We start from the raw sequence: 18,530 nt of genomic DNA, 5'->3' as shown, positions 1-18,530 counted from the left end.
CTCTTCAGGCACCAAGAACTTAACTTCTTGATACACAAGCATGCTGAATAAAAAGTGGTAAGTAATCATTATCAACAAAGACTCTTAAAAGACAGACTGTACTGTTTAATATCATTTTCAACTTTTAAGAAACCAATAAAAAGAAACCTAAGTAATAGCAGGATTCAAAATATAAAAGAGTGGGGGGATAAAATAAAACATACATTCATATATATATATATATATATATAAAACAGTATTTTCTAACCCTAAGTTTGTGACTACTGGTTAACTTCCAGGTTTCACCCGTCATTTGATAAAAGCGTTCTTCCAGTTTTTTTAACTTCATTTCCTGGCGAGGTTTTAAAATGTTCTCTGTGTATCTACTGGCCTGTTCAAGAAAAGAAAGTACGTGTTGTTACTATACATTAATATTCCTAAAAAATTCACATTGTCTATAAAGTCATAAATAAGAACCAGGTCAGTGGGGCTGGGGATTTAGCTCAATGGCACCGCACCTGCCTCACAAGCACAAGTCCTGAGTCAGATCACTGGTCATCCCCCACCCAAAAAAGAACCAGGTCAGAAATTATTTTCACACTAATTCACTATAGGCAATAAAGCAACATCCCCCATTTTTGCATTACTTTTTAAAAATTCTCATTTATAAATACAAACAAAAACAAGTGTTCTGTAAAGTAAATAAAATAAAAATAAATGTTCTATACCTATGCTTATATGGCTTATATGCTTATATGGCAGTATGCCTATGTTTTGTTTGTTTGGGGTTTTGGGGGGGGGGGGTGTTGATTTAAGACAGGGTCCCACAGGGCAGGGGATTTAGCTCAGTGGTTCTGCCGCTTCCCTCGCAAGCACAAGGACCCAAGTTCAATCCCCCTGTACCAAAAAAAAAAAAAAACAGGGTCCCACTATATATTCCAGGCTAGCCTTGAACTCATGGCAATCCTCTTGTCTTACCCTACTGAGTGCTGGGATTACAGGTGTGCACCACCACCCCTAGTCTATGTATTTTTAATTCTGTTTTCAGTGCAACAAAAACTTACCTAGAAACTAAGGGTGTAAAAGTGCATACCATGTAATCCCTGGCTTCTAAAATCTCAGCAGTTTGTTCTAGGCATGATGGCCTCTTGTGCTGTCAGGTCTTACAGAGTAAGAACTCATCTGTCAAGAGTACTAACTGTATAGCCCAATCATGATAAAACAGAACATACTTTTGAGATTAAAACAACTAGAAGGGCCAGGGATTTAGCTCAGTGGGTCCACCACCTGCCTCGAAAGCGCAAGCACAAGTTCCATCCCTGGTACCAAAACAAACAAAAAAACAACTGGAAGCCAGGCATGACGGCAGGTACCTATATTCCCTATATTCCCTGCTACTCAGAAGGATGAGATGGGAAGACTGCTCAAACCCACAGATTTAAGAGGAGATTGAGCAACACAGCAAGAGCCTATCTGAAAAACAAAACAAACTGTAGACTCCTGGTTTAAAGATGACAATGTAAAACTATGACTGCTTCCTCCTAATGGAAATCAGCCCAAAACAACTATAAGAACAAGAAACAGACACCTAAATTCCATCATTGACGAAACAAAGCAATATCAATGCCCCCCCCCAAAAAAAAACCCCAAACCACTATCTGTGAAGATAAGTGGAGGACAGGTACCTGATACAACAGGTGAGAAAGCTACAATGAAGTGCTTACAACAGAGAACAGCAGTCAGAAGCAAGCTGGTGCCCTTCACAGGCACCTCAAGAGGAAGAGACACCAGATGCCCATGCAGGTGACTGGGATAAGGTGCAGAGCTGAAAATGGGGAGGAATGGGGGGAAAGCCATGCGTGAACCACTAATGAATTTAGAGCAAAATGATGACTTATCCCAACTCCTTGCACTTAAGGTTCTTAGGAAAAAAGGGAGAAAAGAAAAGCTCTGTTAGATCCTCAGACCCTCTTCCCTACTACATACTGCCTGAAGTGGAAGCTTTATTTTGGAAAATAAACCTGAGAGACTGCAGAGTCACAGTTCACAGGCCTACTGGAAGACAAGAGTGAGTAGAAAAAGGTGTACACTGGAAGCTGGGACTTCTCAGCCCCTTCCACTGACTCACAGAGGGCACTCAGGGTTTAAATCCCTCAGCAGGAGAGTGGAAGAGCCATCTCTGGAGAAGGTGAATTGCAAAAGAACCAAGAGATACAGAGGAAACTAAATTCCTCCTCAAGCACCCTACTGTGAACCCCACCGACAATCATCCTGACAAGCTCTGCCCACGTACACAAAAATGCCAATTTACTTCATTTTGCCTTTTCTTTCTTATTGAGGTGTAACTTATAAATAGTAAAGAACACGTGGGCTTTTTTGATAAAATTTTGCAAATGCACACAGCTGTCTAATCACCAATTTGCTTTCTAGTGTATCCATTTTAAATATCAGAATGGCTGAGCCAAGGATCACCAGATGATTAAGGAAAGCCTCCAATATGAAAATCAGACTAAAGTAAACAAAAGGGACCTTGGAGGGCCGGGGATTTAGCTTAGTGGTGCCGCTGCCTGCCTCACAAGTGCAGGGTCCTGAGTTCGATCTCCGGTACCAAAAAAAAAGGGACCTTGGAAAAATAAGAAAGGATGCTGAAAGCAGAAAAACATTTTAAAATAAACAATTACATCCTCAGATAACAAAAAATATTACATGAAACAAGAAGAGGATTGAAATAGGGGAAATATAACTGCTGACTGTTAGATGTCAAATGTGTCGAGTTCATGGTCCCACAACATCCAGGAATGAAGTCACAAACCAAAGGAAGAAGTTAGGAGAGTTTTATTGGACATAAGGAGAGACTAGAACATTGTGCATACAATGAACCTACAGGATTACAAGTATAGTTACTTAGCTAATATTGACCCAATAGAGAAACAAATCATGTAGCAAGGGTACATGAAAGATCAGAAACATTTTTGGGTCAGGATGGGTCCAGATGCTCTGGTCACCCACCTCGGCATGTGATGCCTATCAGGACTTACTGGACCAAGTTTTGCTAATTACAGTATAATTTCAAGTTACTATTTATCCTTTAGGGAGGAATGTAGGCCTAGTCATTGTATCTTTATCTTGAGGCCTGGCCTTCTTCAGATACATCTCCAGTTCCAATTCTGATGTCTTTATTTTTGTGCTGACTTTTTGAGAGCCCAGTCCCTCTCTAACTTTATATTAATTTCTATTTAACTTAGCTGTCTATATATATATATATATATATATATATATATATATATCTTTTGGTTTTTTGGTACTGGGGATCGAACTTGGGACCCTGAGCCTGCAAGTCAGGTGGCAGAACCACTGAGCTAAATCCCCAACCCAGCTGTCCATATATAATAGGATGTCATAAAAAAGGGAAAATCTGGGGCCTGGGATTTAGCTCAGTGGTTTCGCCGCCTGCTGCGCAAGTGCAAGGACCAGAGTTCGATCCCCGGTACCAAAAAAAAAAAAAAAAGAAGAAAAAAGGGAAAATCAGAAGTTAAGTAGTCCTGGAAATTAACATTATAATAGCTGAAATAATCAACTTAAATTCCCCAGAACCACTGAAATGGACAATGGACAAGCAGAGGAAACAATCAGGGGCTCCATCTCTCAATCTCAAATTCACCTAAAGGAAGAGAGTTCAGAAAGAAAAAGATATTCGAGGTGTGATGGCACACACCTGTAATCCCAGCACTTGGGAGGCTGAGGCAGGAGGATCTCCATGAGTTCCAATCCAGCCTGAGCTACACAGTGAGACCTTGTCTCAAAAAACAAAACAAGGACCGGGGATTTAGCTCAGTGGTTTCGTCACCTGCTGTGCAAGCGCAAGGACCTGAGTTCAATTCCCAGTACCAAAAAAAAAAAAAAAATTCAAGAAATAATACAAGAAAACTTCACAGAACTAAAGGACATGTCTACATATTTAGGGGCTTCATTTCTAGCACACACACACAAAAAAGCCCCACATCAAGTGACATCACAGCATGGGACCTGATGACAAGCCCATCTCTCAGGAGGCTGAGGAAGGAGAATCACCATGAGTTCAAGGCCAGCCTAGGCTACATAGTGAGTTCAAGACCAGCCTAAACTACATTGTGAGACCCTGTCTCTCCCTCTGTCTCTCTTTCTCTCCCACATGCACGCGCACGCGCACACACACACACACACACAATGTATCTATATATCTATATCTATATAGATATAGATGTAAAATATATATTGTATATACGTATCTTTAACTTAATGTATCATTAGGCACATATCTGCCCAGGATGAGCAATCATGTTTTACCTTTTCACTCTGTGCTTCTTGTTGTTTATTTCTCACAAGTTTTTGTCTTCTCTCATTCTTTTCTTCCTCATCTTCTAAGACATCACAACATAAAAATGTTAATTCCCACATATCTATAAGCAAGGTGTATTCTCTGAAGACAGTCTGTAGATTTTAATATTTTGGAAGAGACAAATAGCCTTCTAAAAAGGTTCTGTTTTTTCAAGTAATGAAAATGAAGTGCATGCAAACAGCTGAAACAAAGAAATCTGATCATGAAATCTACACCAAAGATTATAACAGGCTCTGTTTTGAATTCTCTGACAAGTGTTATTATATGTAACAGTATTGCTAAGGAGGCTTCCAGAACATTCTGATGATGTCACTGGATTTGTGAGTTCTTTGACTCAGGAAAGACGGAAATCAGACACAGCTAACAGGAAATAGTAAAGAAAAAGTTAATGAGAGTCACAGATATATAGTGGAAGGCTGCCCCTTAGAAAAGCCCAGGAAAGAATAGCAATGCAGGCTACTACACAGACAGAGAAGCCCTATTGTTGGAGTACAGTGAGATTAGACATGTTTTCTATGAAAGCATTAGCACATGTATAAATGAATGTAGCAATACTCTAATGTATATGCCTGAGCATAAAGCCTAGCAACATGTGGTCCCCCCTCAGAATATCTCTTTTGTGTGTAAATGCATCTTGGTTACTTCTGGTAGGTCTTTGGGGCAAAATTGACTCATACCAGCAAAGAGCTCTCCTGTTTTTATCATAGGTAAACGGGATGTGGTGAGGTAAGGTTGATGCAATGGTTGTTTGCCTCTTCATTTGGCCACCAGCCATCACAACCCTATTTTTCTTGCCTCAGTAGGGCTTCAGCAGGTTATGACACAGCATGGAAGCCCATTACTGTACATGAAGTATGGAGTACAAAAGCTGCAGGCATAATGAGTGCCATTCTGTTGCCACTGGATATGACAGTAAAAGCAACATAGTCCCCAAAGATAGGTGTCCTTTAAACTCTGAAAATGACTGAACCAATATTAGTTTACTACGCACTGAATGTTACCAGGAAGGAAAATATGTAGCTTGATTCTTAAAACAGTTAAAGAAAAATTTTCTAACAGAGCAATAAAAATATTTGAAATGGTTTACAAATACTAACATTGAATCAGAAACTACACCCTTGAAGAATGATCTACCTTTTAGGAAAACACATCTCTCAAACTGCCTAGCTCCTTAAAAAGGAGCATTTCTTTCTGCCAACAGCTTTACCCCTATGGCAGCAGTTATTTTCTTAGGTTAATAAAACAAAGGTTAGGACAAGAGAGTGCATTAGGAAACCAAAAGGCCCAGTTTGACCACTAACTCGCTGTTTGATCAGACTCACTGAGGTTAAGACCCTTTCCAAACTAAATCAAAGATGTACATTTAAAATAAATCAATAGCAAAACATTATCTTTTTCCTTTACTTTTTTTCTTCATGTGTGTTTACATGCACACGTGAGCACTACAAATCAAACCCAGGGCTTTGCACAAGCAAGGCAAGCATTCTACCACTGAACCTCACACCCACCCCTAGAGGATAATCATTAAGCCACTGAAAACTGTTTCTGAACCTCTGATACACCAAATCTGCACACCTTTACATTCAATATCTGATGAGAATAAGAGAGACAGCAAGTATACCACCAAGCTGATTTTTTACTCATCAGAAGAAAATCTGCCAGTAATCAGGTACTAAATATGGTCTTAATGGTATTACATGTTAGATAGCATTAGCCTTCACTTGAGCATTATGTCTCTCAACTATGAATCCATAAATGCACCAAATAACTTGTACTCCAGCAGTAAAAAGGTACAAAGGTATCTAATGTACAGAAACTATAGCAAGGGCAGATTTTCCTTATTTATAAAACAGAAAACAGACTGCCTGACCTACTAATTTAATGTAGGCACCAAGTATCAAAATATTTTATTTTTTTTCATTAATGAGTGCTGAGGATTTAACTCAGGGCTTTGCATATACTAATCATGCTTCTACATCCCCAGCCTCGAAAATATATTTAACATAAAATTCCTAAGGGAAATTACAACACTCTTAATTTCCAACTGTTTACATGAAGTATAAAAGATCAAATAACTTAACAAAAGGAAAACAGAAAACAAAAACACAGTATCCATGATTAAGAGATCCTGAAACACCTATATTGTCATTATTATTGAGTTGTATTGCATAGTTTTTTAGGATTATTCTTTTTTTTTTTTTTTTGGTATCGGAGATCGAACTCGGGACCTTACGCTTACAAGGCAGGCGCACCGGAACCACTGAGCTAAATCCCCAGCCCAGGATTATTCTATTTTCATAGATATTATGAAGGGGCTATAAATTAAGCACTTCATTTTTTTTAACATTTAAGTATTTTCAAGTTTTATTTATTTACATTTAAATAAATAAACAATAAAACCAAATATAACCTACCAAATTCATTCTTGGTAAACTTTTTCCTACATATAAGAATGTAGCTTTTAGCTGTAAAACTCAACTATTCTGAGTCCACATACGGTATTCTTTTAAAAGACTTCTAGAACTCAGACTCTTATCAAAACAGAAACAAAAATAAAAACAAGCATGATTTCCTAAAATTAATTATACACTTAATTATACACAAAATATAGGTGCCTATGGGGCCGGGGATTTAGCTCAGTGGTGCTGCCACCTGCCTCGCAAGCGCAAGGTCCCGAGTCTGATCCCCAGTACCAAAAAAAAAAAGATACAGGTGTCTAAATTAATACAGGTAGAATAAAACTTAAAATGAGGATGAAAAGTCTTTAAAGATTAATGGTAGATATAATTACTCTTTGAAAAAAGTTTACAAAACATAGATATCACACAGCAGTTTAAGTGACACAAATACACAATGTAAAACGGAATTTACAATGCAGCAACTCAAAAATGATAGTTTCGGAAGTATATATATGGAGAATGTACAGTTTCTGATAAAAATGTTGAGATCTACAGTCCATTCAAAATAATCATCACTAAGGTTATAAATGACCATACCCCTTGAAATTATGTATCACAAGTCAATGGTTATTACCATGCAAACTTGTATAATAAATAAAAGAAATTTGAGTAGAAAGTTTAAAAGGAAGCAATAATAATAAACTCACCTTTTTGATAAACTTGGGAAGATTTGTATGAGTTAAGCAATGAGGTAGTCATGGAAATAATTAAAGTAAGAAGAGCAAGCAGCAAGAAAATCCGGCCACACAGCAAAATGAAATCTTTAATTCCTTATAAAGGAAAAAGAATAAAATTAAAAACTTTTTTTGATACTAATGAACAGTAACAGATTATTTGTACTAAAAATATATACTAAGAGTTATGTAACTGTCTTACAATTTTTTTTATACATTCTCCCTTAGACACTAAAATTCATCATGGTTATCATTACCAGAACAGATTTCCAGAAAATAATTCTAGAATAAACATCTTCTATTTTAGGACTCCAGGTATAATTACAATGTTCCACTACTTTATAAATAATAGGGTTAGCCAGCCATGGTGGGGAACACCTGTGATCCCAGTGCTCTGGGAAGCTGGGGGAAGGAAGAAGGCAAGTTTGAGTCCTGCCTGGGCAACTTAGACTTAACAAGATCCTGTCTCAAAATAAAAAAAGAAAGGACTGGGAGGTAGCTTAATGTGAAGGCCCTAGCTTCAATCCCCAGCATCTATCAAAAGACAAACAGGCAAATAAAATGTTAATAATGCTTAAGTTCTACCCAGAAAGGAGAGAAATTTTTATATAATTTAAAATATGTAGAGTATCTGCTTTGTGTTACACAATTTGCTAAATGCTAAGGGAAGACAATGTTAGGTAAAATGGTTTCTACCTCTAAGAGTTTTTAGTCTTGTTTTGTCTTTTAATTTTCTAAAGTTCCTTGGCAGACATATAGAAAAAAATATTAACAATGTGATAAGAGATGGTAGCTAATCAATTAAATATAAAAGAAGAAATTATAAAACCTTAAATGTTTTTTTTGTTTGTTTGTTTTTTTTTTGGTTTTTGGTTGGTTTTGAGGCAGGTTCTCACTATGTAGCCCAGGCTGGACTTGGACTCTTGGCAATCCTCCTGCCTCAGCCCCACACCGAGTGCTGGGATTACAGGCATGCACCCACACCTGAAATGCTTTATTTTAAACTGAAAACATGTATGTTAGCCTTTAAAAAAAAATAGTAAAGTTTAAAGAAGAAATATCTTTTTATCACGGCTCCTCCAACTTTTGACGACATTAACTATTGATTCGGATGTTATTCAATACAATATATAATTGAATCTAGGGTATCTCTGGCCATTACAACCCCTAGAGTATTGACACATAGAGAAACCGCTGAGTTATGGGATATACATTCCATAATATTGCTTTTTGTACTAACAAGCAATCTGTAAGTATCACATGGGAATATAAAAGAACTAGATTTGTGTGTGCATCTTTCAAGTAAAAACGTATTTAAATTAAAGTTTTAGGGCATTCTTCAGAGGGTAGCTAGGCTCTACAGCCTATAACAAGTGCACTTTAAAGGAAACAAATGTGAGGAACCAGCCTTAAATATTTAACTTTAGTACACATAAAATGAATTGGAGGGGCCTGGAGCTATGGCTCAGTGGTACAGCATAGGCCTAGTATAACCAAGGCTCTTGGTTTAATCCCTAGCATAGGGAAAAAACAAAAATGTATTGGCAATGAAGGCTTTTACATGATAGCAAAAAAATATGGATCATTTTTCAATAATTTATGCCTAAAAGTTGCAAAGCGACTGAACAGCGGGAGACCCATTTCCAACCCTGCATCATGGCTCAGACTCCAAATGGCAGCCCCTGCTAAGAATATTAGTGTTGGGGCCGGGGATTTAGCTCAGTGGTTCCCGTACCTGCCTCACAAGAGCAAGGTCACGAGTTCGATCTCTGGTACCAAAAAAAAAAAAAGATTAGTATCTATAATTATTGTTCCATTCATAACTAGCCCTCCAGCTGTTACACAAGGAAGTATGATTTGTAAAAGAGACCTAGGGTTAACAGATACCTACATGGAAGAGTACTATCAAGAAGCTAAAAGAAACAACCACTAGTTCACAGCAAAGAATTCTAGAGAAAAATGTTAAGTAAAAATTTTAAGAAGTAGGAGATGCTGCCAGGAACCTATTCAAATTTTCTAGAACTTTGGCCTAGTTTTATTAAATTACTTTGCAGAGAGCCATGATGGCACACTTCTGTAATTCCAACACACGGCAGGCTGAGACAGGAGGATGAATAGTTCAAGGCTAGCCTGAACTACATAACAAGACCATGCCTCGATAAACAAATAGGGCATGGTGATTAAGTTCTGGGAATACAAAAACAAATTAGAAGTGGTCTCTACCCTCAAGAAGTATATTATTTCCCTGAGGCTGGAAATGACTGGGGAGCAGAACTCGTTCTACAGCTCTTAAATGATGACCCTCTCAGTGTCTACTGACTGCAATACTTGAGCAAAATAGAAGGTTCTGAATAAGTAGATAAGGGTGGGTGCTATAAAGGCAAGGCAGCAGGTGAATTTTGCAATAGGTAAGTATGAACTGAACTTTTTCATGTATCATTTCGCCAAAGGTCCTGTTACAGTTCAACATAGCTTGAGTCAGGAGAGTTGTAAGGTTTTTTTAAAGTATCTTATTTACATTTCTTATTTCAAGCAACAATCTGTGCACCTGACTTCTTAGAGGTGGGGAGGATGGAGAGAAAAAAGATATACAGAACTAAGTTTCTTTTTTTTTTCTTAATAGTATTTTGAGGGTCTCGCTAAATCATTAAATTGCCCAGCTGTGCTCGAGTTGTGATCCTCCTGCCTTGGCCTTGAGTGCGGGGATAACAGGTGTGTACCTTTATCATGATTTTTGTTAGAACTGAACTTGAGGAAGACAGACATATAAACTAATCACTATTCCAAAAACCAATTCCTGATTCTCCACAACAGTTCTCCTTTTAGTTTCTAGTTACCAATGGCTCTACCAGCAATTTATGGTTGTTCTATCCCCTCTCGACCCTCACCCAAAACATCAAGCCAACAACAATGCCTGATCTGTCTGCATTTCATCTACTGTTATCATCCTAATCCGGGCCATTGCGCTACTTACCTACTTCAAAATCCTAGCTTGCCTCATTGCCTTCCTCTATAGCTTCCTTCCAAAACATTCTCCACACAGAATCCAGAATGGCCTTTCTAAAACCTCGAGGAAATCACTTGTCCTCCCTAGAGCCTCAGTTCCCGGAGAATGGTGATTATTGTAGTACCTATCCCTGGTGGACCTGGTACTGTTATCCCAGCACTCTGGAAGGCTGAGGTAGGAGAATCACAAATTCGAACCCAGCCTGGGCAAGTTTGAAACTCAGCGAGTCCGTCTCAAAATTTAAAAGGGTTCAGGATATAGGTCAGTATGAAAGTCCTAGGCTCAATCCTCACTGTCGGGTGGAAAACATTTACCTATCCCTTGTAGTTATTGAGTAAATTAAATGAAATAATGAACAGCACTTAATGTTTGACTTAAAAAGTGCTTCAACGGGCCGGGGATTTAGCTCAGTGGTTCCAGCGCCTGCCTCACAAGCGCAAGATCCCGAGTTCGATCCCTGGTACCAAAAAAAAAAAAAAAAAAAAAAAAGTGCTTCAGCGAATGCTATCCTGACCCTCTTTCTCCCACTCCTTGATTCAGCCACAATAGTCTTCGTCCTTTTTTCGCCCACGTGAAACAATCCTTTTGCTGGCATACTCCCCAAGTTCCTCAGGCCTTCCTTCTCTCAACTTCTTTATTTCCTTTTGAGCACGCATTGTGATTTGAAAATACGGTACAGTCTACGACTATCCCTGTACTCCTCGCCTCTGTCCCCTTCCACGAAAACACGTTGCCACACATGGAGGAAACTCTTTCCGCAAAACTGAGTCGATCCGGAAAAGGGAGGCGGCGCGATGCAGTCTGGGGACTGTAGTCAAAGCCTCTCCGCGGGGCCGCGGCCGGGAAGGAGCTAATTCTATGCCATGTGAAAATTTCCCAGCTGTGAGAACCAGGGGACAAAATCGAACAGTTACCTATCTCTGGGATCCCACGCTGGAGTTCCAGACACAAGAGAGGGAGAGCAGAGAGCAAGCAGACGCCAACGACCCCACGAGACGCCATGGTGGAGGAAGCGCGGCGTCCAGACACGGAGCCCACCCCTTCCGGTCAGGCCTTCGCTGAAGGGTGGAGTCCTTCCTTTGGAAGGAATTTGGGGAAGGAACACACCCTGCCCATCCTAAAATGAGAAGTACTCTGAGATAAGCCCCTCTGTTTTTGAATGCGCAGTTGCTCTCTCACTAGGAAGACTGGTCGCCTCTCTGTCACATGATATCCAGAGAAGCACGAATTCTTAGAGTGGTGGCTTTTTGGAGGGCAGGCGGGCTGTCAGGCTGACTTTGCAGAAAGAAAATGAAATGAAATGAAGGCCGAGCGCTGGGGCAGTTGATGCTGTGAAGGAGCAAGCCCCTTGGCCTGTGGCAGTAAGGGATGATTGTTTCTGGATTCTAATTTACTAAGTAAGCACCTTTCTTCATCTCCCTAATGGTTCCTACGGGAAGACAACTCAAAAGTGAGGCCTAACACTAAATAGCTGCGCCACCCACACCTTAGGGCCAGATACTGTAAACCTGCTACCCCTTGTTGCTCTGCTTTTCAGTTTTGTCTACCCGTGCTATTGTTAATGACTTAACTTTGCCCTCAGTTCTATGACGTCATTGCCATCCCTTGACTGACTCAGTCTGTGACGCTTCTCCCAGTATAAGTTAATGGAGGTCCTCACAGCCCTCACAATTTCGAACTTTGAAATCAATTTAACCAGGCATGTGCCAGTCCCAGCACTTGGGAGGCAGGAGGAGGAGGATCGCTGCAAGTTGGGAGGCCAGCATGGGCTACATAATGAGTTCAAGGCCACCCTGAACTACACAGTGAGACCCTGTCTCAAAAAAATTTTTTTAATCAATTTAATTGAAGTAACATTTATTTAGTACCACAACTTGCCTGGTACAAAATTCCCAGAGATTTAATATGTAAACATTATTTAATTTGTCCTCAACAAACTCAGCTAAATGGGAAAGATAACCTGTAAACGGACAAATATAACATAGTGCTGAGTCTTGTGATGGGGACATGCTCAGGGTGCTACAGAACCATATCCTATCTATCAGCTTAGGGAAGTATTTCCTCAGGAAATGCTGCTTTAAGTGTGTTGTAAAGGTTAAGAATTTGTGGGCTTAGGGATTTGGGTGACAGTATATAAAAAGAAGAGTGGGATTTCAAGTTTAGGAACTACCAGCAGTTAAAATATTGCTGCATTTTAGAGCTTCAATAAGAGTGTTTAGAGGTAGTTTGGAGCTAAGGTCTCAGAAGACTTTGTATATTGGCTAAGAACTTTATCCTCAAAAAGGTGCAAACTATGAAGGCACAATCTCAATAAGGATAAGGTAATTTAAATTATAAATGTCATATCCAATAATTATATTGACTCAGAGGTTTCTATTATCTGTCCAGTGTTCATTATTGCATCTAGGGAAAGAGCACCGCTGTTCTGTTGTCTGAGCAGCCCACTAGGATCATACCTCATACCCAATAATAAATTAGAGGGACAAAGTTTAACAAAAAGAAGACACTTTATTTGTAAAGAGGAAAAGGACGGGGAAAAGAGAAGATAGATAGCTACCTTGATAAGAGAGAATCAGGGTAGGGAGCTCTGGAAAGATGGAGGACCTCTGGGCCCTTTGTTTTCAGCTATTTTTATTGTTTGTTTGTTTGTTTGTTTTGGTACCAGGGATGAACTTGGATCCTTGCACTTGTGAGGCAGCAGCAGAACCACTGAGCTAAATCCCTGGCCCTTTCAGCTGTTTTTATAGGGATGCTGAGTGACTCTTTCTCCTCCACCCGGAACTTGCCATAACTGGATTGGCTTCCAGGCACCTCTAAGGTCATTTCTTCTGTGCACAGAAGACTGTGCACAGCTTCTTTACTTGTCCTTGACCTACCTTTTAAGACCTTATCTTTGGGGTGGGCAGCTAGTAGGCGAAAGGGTGTCTTATTTTTGGTTAGCTTAAGAGTAAGGGGCAGGCTCTGGCTTAGCCCTGCTCGAGGGCAGAGCAGGCCTGGGCTGAGTGTGCCCTGCTCAGTCTGGCTTGCTCTGCCAATTCGTGAGCAGGAGAGTGAACCGGTGAGGACCCCTCCCCCGGGCACGCCCACCAGCCTCCAGCTGAGCTGCCCTGGCTCCTGCAAAAAACAGCCTTCCCCCACCCTGGCTCTTGGCTGTACAGCTACTTGGATCCACACTACAGAGGCATAGAGGGGCATAAAGGCCATTGCCTGAGCTGCAGAAGTGAACAACAGAGAGAGGGCCTCTCTCAGGCTCCCTGATGAAAACTGAAGCCCACTGGAAAAGTGAAGAGAATCTCTGCAATAAAGACACACCAGACCACTGTGCTTGGTAAGTTGGAGGGATCATCACCTCCCATCGGAACCTGAACTACCTTCAGAGAAAAGGCAGCTGGAACCTGCAGTAGAACCTGGCAGAGTTCAACCCTGCAGGAGGTCAGGGAGCTCACCTTGGGACTTGCAGCCAGAAATCTGCCTGAATCTCACAGATCTGTGACTAGCTTACTGAGACTCATTGACTTATAACTGCACACTGCTGCCCACATTGTCTATTGTGACAGCAGAAACATACCCTGAAGGAGGCCCTTCATTTTTATCTTTTATTTCTTATCTTCAAAATTACCGCAATTTTTTTGCTTACTTTTAATTTTTTTTCTTATTGGCTACTCTTTTAAAATTATTTTTCTATTTTTTCTTTCTCTCTCTCTCTGCCTCACTCCCTTGCTGTCCCACATTGTTCTTCATCTCCCTTTGTGTTCCTGTTCTGCCTCTAATTCGTATTTCTTCTTTATCTTTCTTTTCTTTTCTTTCCTTCTCTTGCCTGTGCCCTATGGCCTCACTAATAACCTTCCCCTATCCTTCTACTTACCTATTCCTCCCTCCCCAATGCCTTCTAACCCCCATCCCAAAGGGTAAAATTGCCGTATTTGAAGAGTTTATTCACTATAAACATGTTGGGTTGGTCCTTGATTTTGATTTAATTCACTCAGTTAAAGGTGATAGCATAATAACTACCACAAAATGTCATTTTCTAAGATGTATTTGATACTATTGTGTTGCTGATTGTATCTCTTGAGCTAAGGCACTATGATTGATATAATCAGTTGTCCTTCCTGGTATAATGAAAATGAGACAGCCTCAGAGCGATTAGAGACTCAAAACCTACAGACCAGCTATATCTGGAAGACACCTCTGAGAAGCAACCATTCCATAAGTGTTCTAAATACATCAACGAAGATACTTACAATAAACAACTTCAAAGTATCAACACAGGAACTAAACCAAGGACAGTACCAAAAACAAAAATGAGAAGACATTTAAGTAAGGCACAAAAGACTTCTACCCCACAAAGGGCAAATTCTGGGGGAAACAAGGTGGAAAAGTCTGATAACCACCCGGACACCCTCAACTGAAAGCACAGGAAGTGACAAAACGGATGAATGGGCTCTAGAAAAATTCAAAACAGAAATAATTTCCCAGATAACTACAGAGATGGTGAGCAAAGTGAAAGACATGATTAGAGGCTCTGGAACAGAAACATTAAAAAAAAAGATGAGCTCAGAAACATGCTTGAAGCCATGAATGCACAGCATAAGAAAGAAATGGAAACCATGATCGCCCAACATAAAGAAATGGAATCCATGAAACAGATTAAAACAGATATTCAGGAAATTAAAAACTCCATTGAGGGCCAGGGATTTAGCTCAGTGGTTTAGCCGCCTGCTGCACAAGCACAAGGACCCAAGTTCGATCCCCGGTACCAAAAAAAAAAAACAAACACAAATTCTATTGAAAGCATGCAGAACAGATTAAGGAAATCTGAAGATAGAATATCAGATAAAGAAGACAGGATTGCAGTTAAGGACCATGAAAACAGAGATCTCTTCAAAATACTAAGGGACCACGAGAAATCAATCCAGCAGCTGCTGGATTATGCAAAGAAGAATAACATAAGACTAGGAGTCCATGAAAAAACAAGAGAAAGTACAACTGACATTAAAAAAAAACTCTTCACAGAAGTAATAAGGGAAAACTTCCCAGGCAGAGGTAGAGAATTGGACATACAGATAAGTGAGGCATATAGAACTCCAACTAGCCGTGATAAAAAAAATCTACACATAGACATACAATAGTCAAGATCTCAGAAACCCAACAGAAGAACAAAATCCTACAGGCAGTTAGAGAAAAGAAACAAATCACCTACAAAGGAAAGCCCATCAGAATCATGGCAGATTTCTCAACACAAACCCTCAAATCAAGGAGAACCTGGAGTGAAGTATTTCAAGCCCTAAAAGAAAATAACTTCCAACCTAGACTGTTGTATCCTGCAAAATTATCTTTCAAAATCGATGGGGAAATTAGATACTTCCATGGCAAAGAACACCTGAGAAATTTCATGAACACCAAACCAGCACTCCAAACAATTCTAAGCAATATCCTAGAAAAAGACAATGAAAGTCACAACTCCATGAGGCCCAACAGAGAGAAGCCACCATGCAAGGTAAGACACTAAAGGAAAAGGGGGGAAAATAAGAAATAAAAGAGCCAACAACAGTAAAACATCATGACAAGGATGAGTCAATATCTATCAATTATAACTATCAATGTTAATGCCCTCAATTCACCAATCAAAGGAAATAGACTGACAGAATGGATTAAGAAGCAAAATCCAGCAATATGCTGTATACAAGAAACACACCTAACTCAAAAAGAAATTCATAGACTGAAAGTAAAAGGATGGAAAATGGCTCTCCACACAACATGAACCCAGGAAAAAGCAGGGGTAGCAATCTTCTTTGCAGACAAAGTAGATTTCAAACCAAAACTAATTAAGACAGACAAAGATGGTCACTACATTCTTGTGAAGGGGACAATCCAAGAGGAAGAGATGACAATCCTAAATATATATGCACCAAATACGAATGCCCCCAACTGTACAAAACAAATATTAATGGACATGAAAAACCAAATAAGCACTAATGCAATTGTAGTGGGGGACCTCAATACCCCACTATCACAAATAGACAGATCATCTAGACAAAAAATTAACAAATTCTAGAACTGAGCCAAGCTATTGAACAAATGGACTTAATAGATGTTTACAGAGTGTTCCACCCCGCAAAATCAGAATACACATTCTTTGTGACTGCACACGGGTCATTCTCCAAAATAGACCACATGCTAGCTCATAGGATATGTCTAAGTAAGTGTAAAAGAATTGAAGTTACATCCCTTACATTATGAGACCATAGCGCAATAAAATTGGAGATCAGTAACATAAGAAACCACAAAACTCCCACAAACACATGGAAATTGAATAATACCCTCCTGAACAACCAATGGTTCACAGAGGAAACTAAAGAAAAAATTAGACAGTTTCTACAAGTAAATGACAATGCCAGTACAACATACAGCAATCAATGGGACACAATGAAAGCAGTTCTATGTGGGAAATTCATAGCAGTGAATGCCCACATTAGGAAAACAGAGAGAACTTAGATAAATAACCTAATGCAGAACCTCAAGCTCCTAGAAAAAGAAGAGAATAACAAACCAAAAACTTGTACAAGAGAGGAAATTATAAAGATCAGAGCAGAAATCAATGCAATGGATACTAAGAGAATGATACAAAACATTAATGAATCAAAGAGTTGGCTTTTCAAAAGAATAAATAAAATTGACAAACCTTTAGCCAACCTTATCAAAAAAAGGAAAGAAAAGGCTCAAATCCATGCAATTAAGAACAAAAAAGGTGAAGTCACAATAGACCCAGCAGAAATCCAGAGGATCATCAATACCTATTTCAAGAACCTGTACTCTAATAAAATGGAAAACAGAAGAAATGGATAGATTCCTAGGTACATACAAATTGCCAAAGTTCAATGAAGAAGATATAAAAATTCTAAACACCCCAATTACAATGAATGAAATTGAAAATGTAATAAAACATTTACCAACAAATAAAAGCCCAGGTCTTAATGGCTTCACTGCTGAATTCTACAAGACATTTAAAGAAGAACTATTGCCATTACTCTTTAAACTCATCAAAGAAATTGAAAAGGAAGCAAGGCTTCCAAATTCATTCCTGGAAGCAAGTGTTACTTTGATTCCAAAACCAAGGAAAGACCCAACTAAAAAAGAGAACTACAGGCCAATCTCCCTAGTGAACATAGATGGAAAAATCCTCAAGAAAATACTGGAAAACAGAAGAGAGTCATCAAGAAGATCATACACCTTGCCCAAGTCAGATTTATCCCAGGGATGCAAGGATGGTTCAACGTTCATAAATCAATAAATGTAATACACTGTATTAACAGAGTCAAGGACAAAAACAATATGATCATCTCAATAGATGCAGAAAAGGCATTTGACAAAATTCAACACCCATTCATGATAAAAACACTACAGAAAATTGGAATAGAAGGTCTTTATCTCAACCTGATAAAGGCTATGTATGAAAAACCAACAGCCAACATTATACTAAATGGTCAAAAACTGAAAACTTTCATGCTAAAATCAGGAACAAGACAAGGATGTCCACTATCACCACTCCTGTTCAATATTGTTCTGGAAACATTAACCACAGCAATTAGAAAAGAGAAAGAAATAGAAAGAATAAAGATAAGAAAGGAAGAAGCTAAACTGTCGCTATTTGCTGATGATATGATACTTTACATAGAAGATCCAAAAAACTCAGCCAAAAAGACTTCTAGACCTAACTGACAGATTCAGTAGAGTAGCTGGATATAAGGTCCACACTCAAAAAACAATAGCCTTCTTATACACAAATAGCAGACTCACTGAGAGAGAAATTTGGGAAACTATTCCTTTTATAATAGCATCCAAAAATGAAAAAAATCTAGGAATCAACCTCACAAAGGAAGCAAAAGACCTCTACATTGAAAACTACAGCACTCTGAAAAAGGAGATCGAGGAGGACATAAGAAAATGGAAAGACATCCCTTGTTCCTGGGTAGGAACAACTAATAAAGCAAAAATGGCCATACTTCCAAAACTACTATATAGATTTAATGCAA

The 18,530-nt window shown here is 39.1% G+C and overlaps 1 protein-coding gene across 6 annotated transcripts in view; it reads right to left on the bottom strand.

Moving 5' to 3' along the window:
• Window positions 1–12,037, bottom strand: part of Ubxn8 (UBX domain protein 8) — a 31,094-nt gene extending 19,057 nt beyond the window's left edge. For 2 of the 6 annotated variants that reach the window (XR_002386373.2, XM_087217237.1), the window contains exons 1-4: window positions 11,412–12,035; window positions 7,464–7,586; window positions 4,306–4,379; window positions 248–370 (exon numbers count right to left, since the gene is read on the bottom strand). Coding sequence is in view for 3 of the 6 variants with exons in the window: in XM_087217237.1 (XP_087073363.1) it covers window positions 248–370; window positions 4,306–4,379; window positions 7,464–7,586; window positions 11,412–11,499 (408 nt within the window). In the remaining 3 variants the exon portion in view is untranslated. Of the gene's footprint in view, window positions 1–247; window positions 371–4,305; window positions 4,380–7,463; window positions 7,587–11,411 lie in introns of all 6 variants that reach the window. The other 4 variants (XR_015453474.1, XR_002386372.2, XM_087217235.1 and 1 more) reach the window with 4 other exon arrangements.
• Between the last annotated feature and the right edge of the window lie 6,493 nt (window positions 12,038–18,530).

This window comes from Heterocephalus glaber, unplaced genomic scaffold, assembly GCF_053883595.1.
Source record: "Heterocephalus glaber isolate CG9 unplaced genomic scaffold, H.glaber_assembly_v1.0 deba00001461, whole genome shotgun sequence".
Classification (NCBI taxonomy): Eukaryota; Metazoa; Chordata; class Mammalia; order Rodentia; family Bathyergidae; genus Heterocephalus; species Heterocephalus glaber.
This window is presented reverse-complemented; position numbering and strand designations above follow the sequence as displayed.